General features: G+C 29.8%; 1 protein-coding gene across 18 annotated transcripts in view; it reads left to right on the top strand.

Annotated features, from left to right (window-relative positions):
* LOC107453214 (G-protein coupled receptor 83) overlaps positions 1–11,927 on the top strand; it is a 53,930-nt gene extending 42,003 nt beyond the window's left edge. For 5 of the 18 annotated variants that reach the window (XM_071187449.1, XM_071187451.1, XM_071187453.1 and 2 more), the window contains 3 exons: positions 326–571; positions 2,395–2,480; positions 10,149–11,927. In XM_071187449.1, coding sequence (XP_071043550.1) covers positions 10,229–11,650 — 1,422 coding nt within the window. In that variant the 5' untranslated portion in view covers positions 326–571; positions 2,395–2,480; positions 10,149–10,228 and the 3' untranslated portion in view covers positions 11,651–11,927. The other 13 variants (XM_071187454.1, XM_071187456.1, XM_071187457.1 and 10 more) reach the window with 7 other exon arrangements.
* The last annotated feature ends 409 nt before the right edge of the window (positions 11,928–12,336 follow it).

A 12,336-nucleotide genomic window follows, 5' to 3' on the forward strand; every position in this document is an offset into this window, starting at 1 on the left:
AATTGGATACACCGGAAATTTTCTAAATTTCTTCCGGTTTAAGGACGCTTGTTATTGTTTACATTAGATCACCCATCCATAACATAAAATTTTTAAAGGTAAAACCTTTACACGCATTGAGAATATATGTAAAGGTAATACATACATTATCAATCATAATCTTATATGTTTCATAATTTTAATCACCTAACTTGAATTTTAAAGCAAAACTTTCGATATTTTTAAGTAAATTTAATTTCAAACATTACTTTAATAGTTAGTTTACTATATTGACTATATATCTATTTCTTCTCTATGATTTTAATTGCTTTTTTTTTTGTACTAGGTAACAAAGGCCTCCAAACTTTTTCTATATAACTATGGATATGAATATTGCAATTATTGTCATAACTATATAGCCTGAAATAATCAACAGAAGACGTTATACTTGTCCATTTGGTTTTATTAAATGCTTTTCAATCACTAAATAAAACGTCTTTCCAATTTTAGTGCAATTTAAAAACCCGAAGCCCAACAAATGTGAAAAAAAAGTACTTTCTCTATTATATTTTGGCTCATGAATGTTTTAAGTGTGAGTATGACTATTTTAACCTTTTGTCACTCCATCATCAACTAACGTAAGTAAAATCTTGAATACTTACTGCTAACTTAGTTACTGCATATTAGGGGATAACTTGTGCCGCCGAGATTTTATTTTTCTGTTATTACATTGTAAGTTTCACAAAACTTTCACACAAGTAAACATAAAGTGTAACTCCAGAGACCCAAGTTTTACAACAATTAATGAATCTCTGAAGTAAATGCCTTTGTACTGGCAAAAAGTGCCTTGTTAACTCCGAATGACGGTACTTATTAGTCAGATAACGCACATCTTGTAGTAAACAATTTGTCATAACGCGAAAAGGTGAAAACTTTCGACTATGCGAGAATACGGCGCATTTTTGAACAAAGATTTTAATATGTATTTTTATATTTTTTATTATTTTTGTATCTATATTGATAAGCAAGCAAGCGAGATTGTGAGAACAATTGAATTTTCACGCCCTGTCGAAAAGGAAAATATCTCTCGTTAGTTTTCCATTAAAAAAAAATAGGCGAAGTCTTTAACCACCGTTATTAATCATTCAATGAATCAACTTCCTAAAAGTTATTGGCGTTTCTGATTACGAAATCAACTAAGTTTTAACTTATGAAAACCGACACACATCCTTGATATTCACACTCTCGATTTTAGTAGTTTCTTAAACGTTGAGTTAAATTAACATATATTAAAATAGAAGAGAAATTTTAAAACTATATAAAAGAAGTCATCATACGAAAATATCCAATGAAGATAGTAAAAAAATAACAAATATTGATGAGAATACTGACTTATTTTTCATCAACTGTTTTTGTTATCAACTCGTAATCAAATGAATTAGCATGCGCGTAGCTATAGGGAAACATATCAACATACCATCCTACCCTAATTATTTTCAGAAACCTTCGAATTTTGTCATTGTTTTTACTTTTTTTAACCTCCCAAAAAAGCTATTACTTATTAAATAATCAAAAATTTTAGATTGCTTACATATAGTTTATCCCTTTATGAGACCGTAGGAAGTATACTTCTCACTAAATTCAATAATTTTAAGCATTCGATGTATATTCTTATCTATAATTTCTGTGGCCATCAGCTCATAACTTCAAGAAATGCGAAACAAATACCAATGAAGGGCTTTGTTTAAATAAAAATGGGCAACAATAAAGGTAAGCGTGAGTTCAAGAAGAGAAGAGAGAAAAAAACTCTTGCAATTCAAACGCAATTATTTCAATAAAGTTTCAAGTAGTATTACTACTTTATAATAGTAGTTATTTGTTATTTAGTCTATTTTGAGGAACAATATTTATTTATTTATATATATTTTTTTAAGTTTGAATGATTTCATGTCAACACGGCGGATTAATTTTCACAGGAACTTCTTTCTGTCAAAAGTTTTTTAAGTATAGTAATAATTCTTCTTCTTTCATGGAATCCAAATTATACGAGGAATTTTAAGCATGCTTTGAATATGGAATTTATTCCTTAAATCTATTAAGAATAAATTACTAGGAAAAAATTGATGTACTAGCATTCTTTAACATTCTTACAACTTTTAATAAATTGTTACAATAAATTCCATCTGAAATGAAAGGTCCTTTTTTTATTACTATTTTAATTTAAATATAACATACATTTTCTGCTCCTAAATTTTTTAATACAATGTGTTCCGTAATATTTTATTAGATTAGCAAGCAACTTTTAAATTTTGACACTAGACTTGGAGAAAGCTGCCAAATGCTTATAAATTATAAAAATTTGCAGAAAACATAATTAAACGCATAAAAATTTTATTATATTTATTTATTTTTCAGATTTTAATGGCTTCAAATACCTGAGAATTTTACGATTAAATTACCGACGCATTCTATGATAGATTCGACTTTCTTAAACTTTTCTGGCAAGCATTAAAAACGAAATAATTTATTTACTAAATAAAAGATGACAAAAATTAAAAAAAAAAAAAAATTCCATGGCGTGAGATTTGAGAAGCGTGTGACTACTTCACTTATTATAAGTCCATTTTAATTTGCATTTAATATATATTTTCATCTCAAATATACATTTCGTTTTTGAGATAATAAGGATCGTAATAGACTGTGCACTATTTTTAATTAAACAACTGAGTTTGAAAACTGAAATGAAATTCAATTCATATAAAAATAATTTCCTATTATATACTTACAGGATTGGAAATTAATTGAACAACATTTAAAAATCAATAATATTTATTTCATTATCAAGGAATGACTAATTCCTCGATCTTGAATATGCGCCTTTATCTTTATAAATAACTGATTTAAAACGAAACATTTTGTCACCACTTTATTTTATTTCGTTTTAAAGAATGGAAAAATACCAAGAACGACACTTGTCATTGTTTTAAAATATGTCTTTTGAATGAATACGTTCCATAACCTATCGTGTACAACAAGCAAACTTTTTAACTATGGCCGATCTAAGTTACTAACTTTTTGTTAAATGTAGATAATAACTTTTTCATTTAAAGTCATTTTTAATATATTTTCTTTTTTCTACCAATTATATAATGTTTTGATTGAAAAAGAGCGTGTGTAACATAAATTATATCAAACGAACAATGTAATAAACAATTTTCGAAAAAAAAATATTTATGCCTCTCCCCCCCCCCCCAAAAAAAAAATTTCTTTTTTTTACTTTACGACAACTTTAAGCAATTAATTAGTGAAAAGTAAAGTATACAGGGTGTCTCAAAAATGTTGCGACCAACTTTTAGGGGAGGTAAAATGCATGACAAGGTTTAAAAGCTTTATAACAACCCGTATCCAGCAATTTCTGAGGAAAGTTGTTAAAAGATATGAAAGGACACAGAAGAATGATTAATTGAAAACCTGTGTATCGTTAGTGCGAATATCGTACTACATTAGAACAAATTAAAATGTTATAACATAAATTCAAAATTTGCACCATAAGAAGCTATGAATGCCAAACACATTGATTTCTTTAATTGCAACCACAGCTCAGACGGGGCTTGCCGCGAGGTCCATTGCAAATTTCATACGGTTTGGAATATATAATAGCTTTGATAACTCCCCACAGAAAAAAGTCAAAGTTCAGTGAATCGAGTAAACGAGGGGGGGGGGGATACCTTGCAGCAACCATGCAGTGCTGCTAGATGCATATAAACATTACAGCGCTCAATAACATCTCCAATTATGAGTTACTAAGCCATTAGAGCTCCCAATACAACACATTTCAACCTTTAGGCGTCCAGAATTCTAACACTAAATCCAATGGTTGATTGAACAAGACTCATTTACGGATGACTCATATTGGTTGATATAGACATCTCATAGATAACCCTAGTCGGAACGTCTATAAAATGACCTAGATCACCAAAAAACATCCAATTGAATATAGCCTAAGGTCAAAAATTAGAAGAATCATAGAAAAAACATTTTTCATTGATTTTTAAATAGTTGGAAATAATTTTAATTACAACGATTCAATGAGAAATTAATGTTAATATATTTATATAGTAAATTATATCAAACAAATTTTTAAACTAGATCAGTGACAACTGCATTCATACACTGTAAAAAATTTCGAGCTATGTTGCACCAATCATTGGTATTCATTTGCTGGCTACAGAAATTGGTGTTCAGTTTTACTATGTATTGGTGCCTTCACTAGCTCCAAACAACGCGAGAAGGTTGCACCAAAAATGGGATTTTGAAAGAACTTAAAAGCAGCGAAAGGTTGCACTAAAAATCAGTGCTTTGAAAAGAACTAAAAATGGAGGAAAGTTGCACCATGATTTGATATTTTTGAAGGGGAACTAAAAGCGAGGAAGGTTGCACCATTATTAGGTATTTTTAAAGTGCTAAAAAGCAGGGTGAGGTTGCACCATTATTAAGTATTTTTGAAGCGCCAAAAAGCAGAGAAAGTTAGCATTATTATTAAATATTCATTAAAAAAAGAGCAGATAATTTAAATGATATTTATATAAATCAAATTATAATTTAATTATTTAAATCTATAAAAATTTAAAAAAAACTATTTTTATTTTAGATGTGTGTTACGTAACATATATATATAACATAACACATCTAAATTAAAAATAGATTAATTTTCATAGATTTAAATAATTAAGTTATAATTTGATTTATATGAATTTGACTAAATTATCTTTTCTTTTTTTTTAAATAATATTTAATAATGATGCTAACTTTCTCTGCTTTTTGGCTCCTTAAAAATATTTTCTTTCATATAAAATTTTTTTCTTTCTTCAAGTTGATATATGTCAGATTAAAATTCTTTTTTACATTTCATTCGTTAAAGAACCAACCGATGCTATAGAGTTAGTACCACTAAGGTTTTAAAGAGAATTTTAATTTTGGGCTGAAGCAAATTCTTATTACTATGTATTTTGAAATTATTTTATTATTTAAAAATGAAAATAATGCTTTCACAAATAAAAATTTATATAAAAGAGTAGGCAAATATTGGATTGGTCAACCCCCAATCTCTAATTAAGGAAACATTCCAATATTAATTACATTGGCGTATGTATTACATTGTACATACGACATACATTGGCAATATTAAAAGTAAATTAAGAAATGTAAAAATAATGATATAACTTAGAAATATGAACAATAAATATACAGATGCAGATCGATATTCAAACATAATTTATTCAATTACAATCACTTTGATGTCTGTATACATAGACAGAATATAGTAATTTTTATGCAAAATCTTAACATTTAAATATATTATACTTTTTATACATATCACATCATTCATTAAAAAAATACAAAATATTCACTCAAAAATATGATAGATAGTATGTTTTTGTTACTAAGAGAGTGCATTCAATTCAAACTTATTTTTAATTTATTTAGTAAAAAAATATTAATAAGAAAATTTATTTTTAAAGAAAATTATAATAAGAAATCAGCTTATTTCTAAATGCTCTAAAACAAATTTGTTTACATTAATGTTGTTCTGGTCGGTATTTTGTTCAAATTTCAATAAGATTCTTGGTAAATAAAAAAAAATTTAGCGCTTTGTTTTCCTTAACGCCAATATGTTTCTTTGTTGCTTTTTTTCCTACCTCGTGCGCCAAAGAAAAACCCAGTTTCCGGGACAACGGTTGCCTTCTGGAAATCTCAAGTGCTAATTTGAAATTTGAATGGAAATATAATTCGCTTTGAAAATTTTACAACAAAGGTATTTAAGAATGTATAGACAAAAATTCTTGTAATTATGTGACATTACAAACGAAAATGAGCTATATAGAACCTGAAAATCAAAACAGAAGCATAGAAGTTGATAAGAAGTTTGAATCCTAACAGAAAGTACATATATTTTTGTTGTTCGGTAGAATGCAATCAAAACACGGAACTAGAACATTTTCACCAGCAGTAAATTTGGCGGAAAGCTATGTTGCTTAAGATTGTCGTATTTACTGTTTATTTGTCACTGGTATTGCACTTTCTGTGCGCATAAAATGGATGTATCTCCTTATTTATTGAAAAAGAGCTAATATATGCTTTACAATATCTAATTATTCATAAAACGAATATAGTTTTCTAGAAGAAATTTGAAACTATCTCTTTCAGAATACACAACAAAATTTTTAAAGATGACACGAAAGAAATAAACTGTAATTATTGCAAATAAATGAGAAAAGTTTACTTACTTGCAAAAGAAATAGACGATTTCAAAGACAACTTGTGTGAGATGATAGCAAACTTTGACAACAAAATTCGCCATTAGTCAACAGCTACAAAATAAGGTATCGGTTTAAAGCTCGCGCCTGTCATAGTACGAAAGTTTGGTGCAATCGATTGCGCCATAAACGCATTTCTTGATCATATTTACCAATTTATGGAGCAACCTAAATAAAATCGTTTTTCATTTATCCAATTTACGGTGCAATTAGAAACTTTGCACCAAGTATTGGTTAAGCATTTACCTAGATTTTTTACAGTGTAGGTGAAGATTTTATATCAAAATAAAGATATTCCTTGAGTTTTTAAATTCGAAAAAATTTACACCACGGGAAAATAATGACAACATGTTGATGTAAAAAGAAAATTTTGAAATAATACTTCAAATTATTTCTAATGGCAATTTATTTAGAACAAGAGCCGGCAGACGTACAAAATTAATCAGACCCCTCCATTACCCACCTGCAGGCAAATTTCAATCAATATCTTACTGGCGACGGAGTGTTTGGATTAAGCAAAAAAAAAATTTTTTTTTTCAAAATAGTTGATAAATGTGCTTACTGTAAAAACATACAAACAATAGAACACGTAATTTCTTTTATTAGGTGGGCCAACGTTGCTCCCACAGTAAAGACAGATGGTACAGAGAAGGAGAGAACATCCATGCCCTGCCCGGGATTCGAACCCAGAACCTTTCTGATGCAAGGGCAGTTCCTTAACCCCTAGACAGGCCGGTCGGCGAACACGTAATATATGAGTGCTCAAATTTCCAAGCCCTCCGTGGAAATAATTTTGATTCTTAAACTACACATAAATTTTTTTTTTCGAGTATTGCCAGCAGGAACATTATTAAAGCTATTGTTAAAATAACACTGGAGGACCTGCTGGCTCCAGAATGAAATGACCGACTCTTCATCTTCTTTACTTGATCCATCCATTGCCTTCTTGTATTTTACCTTCTGAAAATTTTTACTGGATTGGTATTTAAACTGAATGTTTTACTATCATTCTATTCCTTTTAATAATTTAATTTTCTACTCACATTTTTTTTATCAGTCTATTTTTAACTGTCTCTTTTATTTTTAAACTTTATCTCTTTAAATTTTATACACTGATGGCCTTTTGCCTGTTCTTTTATTACAACTTCTTTTTAAAGCAGTTTTTTCTCTTAGCATGCCTTTAACTTAGAATTTTACATCCTTTTAAATGATGGACTTCAATAATTGCTCTTTTTATATTACCGCTGTATTTTTTTTAACTTTTTTTTTTTTTTTTTAGTCTTCTGTTCAATGTTTTATCGCTCATTGACTTTTAGATCAATCTTTTTATCTTAAAATTTCAGCTTAGATTTTTTAGGGTCTTACACCCTCCTTTGAACTTTTCATATTTTATTTATCCTCATTTTATACTCTCAACTTTTAGCTTGTCATGTCTGTGATTTTGTTGCAATTTTCTCTAGATACTCCAGCTGTCGGCGGAGAATCTTTAAATTGGCTTGTCCTGCTTTGTTTTAACTTTTTATAAATGTTAAAATTTATCTACGTTTTTAATTGTGCAGCTGCACAACTTCTATATTTTACTAATATATACTCTTAATTCTATTATCAGCTGCACTATTAAAAAAGACCTGTTACTCTTATCAGTTTGTTTACTAGTAAAACTGATAAGAGTGATTCTTATGTTTTTCAATTTATGTTAATAAGTTCTGTTACGTATAATTACTTGAAAGCTGTTGACATTTTTAAATTTTTCTGATTTTGTATAATAAATGCCACGGGGGGGGGGGGCTTCACCGGTGCGTGCACTAGTATGAACCTGTCTCTCCTCTCCTGAGGGCAGCTTATTGCTGTCGCAGCAATAAGTCTGTATCTCCCCACATACCCAAAATTGGATGGGGCGGGTTATTAAACTCCTAACCGTCATCACTGATGCATCAGTCTCGTTTCCAGTCAATATGAAAGTCGACTACTGCTTTTTGCGATTAATTTGCTACATTGCTCTCTATCTTCAAAAATTCTCAACATTAGATTTCGGAAGACCTCATCTATTAATTATTAATGGTGACTGAGCCCTTAAGTGTTGATCTTAGATTTGGATATACCTTAATTTTTGTGCACTATAATCTTATGATCCATTTCAGCGATTAATAATTCTTGGTCTTAGGAAATAAAAGAGGGGGTTAAACTATTCTTGCTCTTCCTGTATAATAGTGGGAAAGGTCAGAATTGTAATTCTATCATTATACCTGTACTAGTATTACACAGAACTATTTACAATTGTTTTAATTGATAGTTTTGTATTCACTAATAAAGATTTGCAGCAGTAGAAATTAGTTAGAATTTGGACACTTTCAGTCAGTTTTTATTCCCTTAAAACAGTTCTTTGATTTCATCTTTAGAAAGATTCTAGAAAGACATGTTGATAGATAAGTAATTTATTTATGACGCACTAGAAGTGCAAAATGAACTATTGGCGAGGGTCTGGGAAACCCCTTTGAGAATGATCCGAAGACATGCCATCACAATTTTGATCTTTTGCAGAGGGGATGACTCCCCGCTATGGTAGCCCGACAACCTGAGCATGAAATCGCGCAATTAACGGTAGAAAATTTTAACGAGGACTGACACTACACAGGCTGATGAAAGTGGTCACCCAACCACTTGCTGTTCCCAGTGAGTGATGCTTGACTTCTGTGTTATACTGGGAACCGTGTCTTTACGATGGGTTCACTACGGGAGGAAACATATTGATTGTAATCATTACAAAACATCCCAGAAGTACAAAATACATTTACCAGATAAAAAACTTTTACAGAGAGATATTGTGGTCTCATATGGTTTCTGAAATTATTTAAAGCTACGTTTAATCTAATGAAGATTTTATCTCATTTGATGAGCTTCGAGAAAGAACATGCTAAGTGGAATGATTTTATGTAAATCAGCTTCAGAATGTATAGAAAATTCAAAGGGTATAAAACTTCTAAAAAGCATTTTTTCTCATTTAATACTACTGTATTTGAAACAAAATGAAAAATCACTTAGTTTCTTGTTTGTGCTTAAACATAAAAACTTTTTTAATATTGGAATGTTTTCAAATATCACTTTTTCATTGTCCTTTCACTTAGCTTTTTCCATTTTGCTAATGGTAGTAGTAGTTGTTCATTTTACGTCGCACTGGAGCTGCAAAATGGGCTATTGGCGACGGTCTGGGAAACATCCCTGAGGATGACCCGAAGACATGCCATCACAATTTGATCCCCTGCAGAGGGGATGGCACCCCCGCTTAGGTAGCCCGACGACCTGCACGCGAAGTCGAACACTTTATGGTAGAACAGTTTAACGAGGGCCAATACAGCACACCCTCGGTCCCTAAACAGACTGATCCAAGTGGTCACCCACCCGCACACTGACCGCAGCCAGTGATGTGCTGGGAACCGTGTCTTAACGATCAGTCCACTGCGGGACTTTTGCTAATGGTGCCTTAGTTTGTAATGTCATATCTAATAAAGTATTTAGATATCCATAACTATTTTCTAATTGCTAAATTCATTTCAAAAATTTAAATTAATTGAATTCAAATAAAACAAAATTATTAAAAGTGCGGTAAAGCAAAACTACTTCATCAAAAACAAGACAACATTCACAAACAAAGAGCTAAAGGGATGAACGAGTTAAAGATTATAAAGAAGTTCAGCAAAATTAAGATATTAAACAAGTTTTAAAAAATTTTAGGCCTTTTTATTCCAAACATGACGAAATAATTCATCTAGGGTATCAATTAATAGTTAAAAACATACTAGACATATTCGCATCTAATATAATGTTTTGAAACCATATCTTCTCTTTTTTTAGGATTCCACTGAAGTGAAAATGAAATTTTAAAGAACAACAGTCAGCAAACTAAAAAATTTCCTAATTCATGTAATTAAAAGATGGCTCACAAGGGAGCAGCTTTTAAAATAATTGATCATTTTTTTAAAAATGAATCATCAAAAAACCTAAAGAGTAGATTATATCTTTCAGAAAACTGTAAACTGTTTCCAGAAAATGCTTATTTATGCTCTTCCAATGTTTCACGTATGACTAAATTTACAAATTGGACTGAGCCGCATTGTTCATATATTGAAGGACATGAAATTCGAAATGTTTTAGTGACATTTTTTGTCATGTTAATTGTGTGCATATCTTTATTTGGTAATTCCATTTTATGTAAGATTGTTTTTTTTACAAAACGCAGATCTGCAACGAATATATTTATAGGAAATATCTCTATCTCTGATATTTTATTGACTGTCATCAATGTACCAATGCAATTTATTAGCCTTGTATTACTTAACTGGCCTTTAGGTTTAGTCATGTGCAAAAGTATGAGGTTTGTCCAAAATTTATCAGTTACAACATCATCTTTCACAATGGCTTGCATTGCTTTACACAGATACTATTTGATAGCACACCCATTAAAAGCTAAGCCAACATTGAAAACAACAATCAGAGAACTAGCTTTTATTTGGATTTTAGCAGCAATGATATCACTTCCGTATGTTTTTATGGCCCAAATTCAGATAACATATTCATGTCAAAAGTTAATTCGCTGCAATATATTTTATCCCGAGCCTAAACATCAAAATCGAAAAATATTTACTTTACTATCGTTTTTTCTGTCCTATATAATACCTCTTGCTTTAAGTGCTATTGCATATATTCAAATTTGCAAAATTATCATGAAAAGAAACATAGTTGGCTTTGTAACACGTGACCAAATAATCTATCATAAGGCAGCTAAACTGAAGACCATTAAGCTGTTGGTATCTGTTTTAATAACATTTGCATTATGTTGGCTACCAATAAATATATATCATATCTACCGTGATTTCTCAAAACCATTTATTGAGAAACACAACTCAAGTATATATGTAATTTGTCACATGATTGCAATGAGTAGTGTATGTTTTAACCCATTTATTTACTTTTGGATGAATAAGAAGTTTAAAAAAAGTATGAAAACTTATTTGAAAAATATACTCAATGCTGGGAAAATTCAAAATTGCAGACCGTTTACCTTAATTTCTAAAAGACTACACAGTTATCAAGCTGTACAAAATGACACAGCACTCCAAAATGAAGATTGTAATAATCATTTTAAAGCAACTGAAATGCAACGAATATCAGAGGAAATGAAGAGCAAAAGAAAGCAAAACTGTGTTCCTCCAAAACTTGTTTCAAGAATAAATCCAAATTTTTTTTCATCTCTGCCAAATATTCATGAAATATGCGAAAATCGAAGTTCTAGGAAAAAACATAGAAATTTATTTGCATCAATAACTTCTACCAATATTTGTGAAACTTCAGTGTAACTATAACATTTTAATCATTTGTACTGTTATAAAAAAGTAGTTACATTCTTTACATAGACGAGAAAATCCTGCAATTTTATTTGCCTGAACCTAGATATTTGATGTTTGAATGAAGATCACCAGTAGATATTGTTATAAGTGTTTGTATTTTCTTAATTACTAATAAAATGCTTAATTATTTAGTTGAAATATTATCACATACTCTATTATGCAATTTTTCAAATTAATAAAAAAACTGTAAAAAAAATAAATAAAACCATTCAAAAATATACCATAATTAAGTTTACATTACTTCCAAATAACTCCACACCTGTTACTTTCCAAAGGGGACTAAATAAGGAAACCCTTCTATCGGAGACTTAAGAGTCCAGAAATCTTCACAGATCCTGGTACAGTATACCCTCGCTATCTCGAACTTCTATATCTCATAAACCTTATTATATCCAAAAATATTTTTCGTCCTGCATTACATATCCACCTAATGTTAATTTGAGTTCCAATGTCAAAGAGTTTCTTCTCAAAACCTTGTTATGTCAAATAATTTTTGAAATGCAAAATGAAATTTTTTTTTGGAAAAATTACAATGCAAGTTTATATTAAAGCAAATCTTTTCTATTTAAAGCATAATTGTTTTTTTTTTTTTTTTAAATTATCAGTGCTGTATTTAGACTTATTGTCAACTATGA

Source organism: Parasteatoda tepidariorum, chromosome X1 (genome assembly GCF_043381705.1).
Source record: "Parasteatoda tepidariorum isolate YZ-2023 chromosome X1, CAS_Ptep_4.0, whole genome shotgun sequence".
NCBI classification, from domain to species: Eukaryota; Metazoa; Arthropoda; class Arachnida; order Araneae; family Theridiidae; genus Parasteatoda; species Parasteatoda tepidariorum.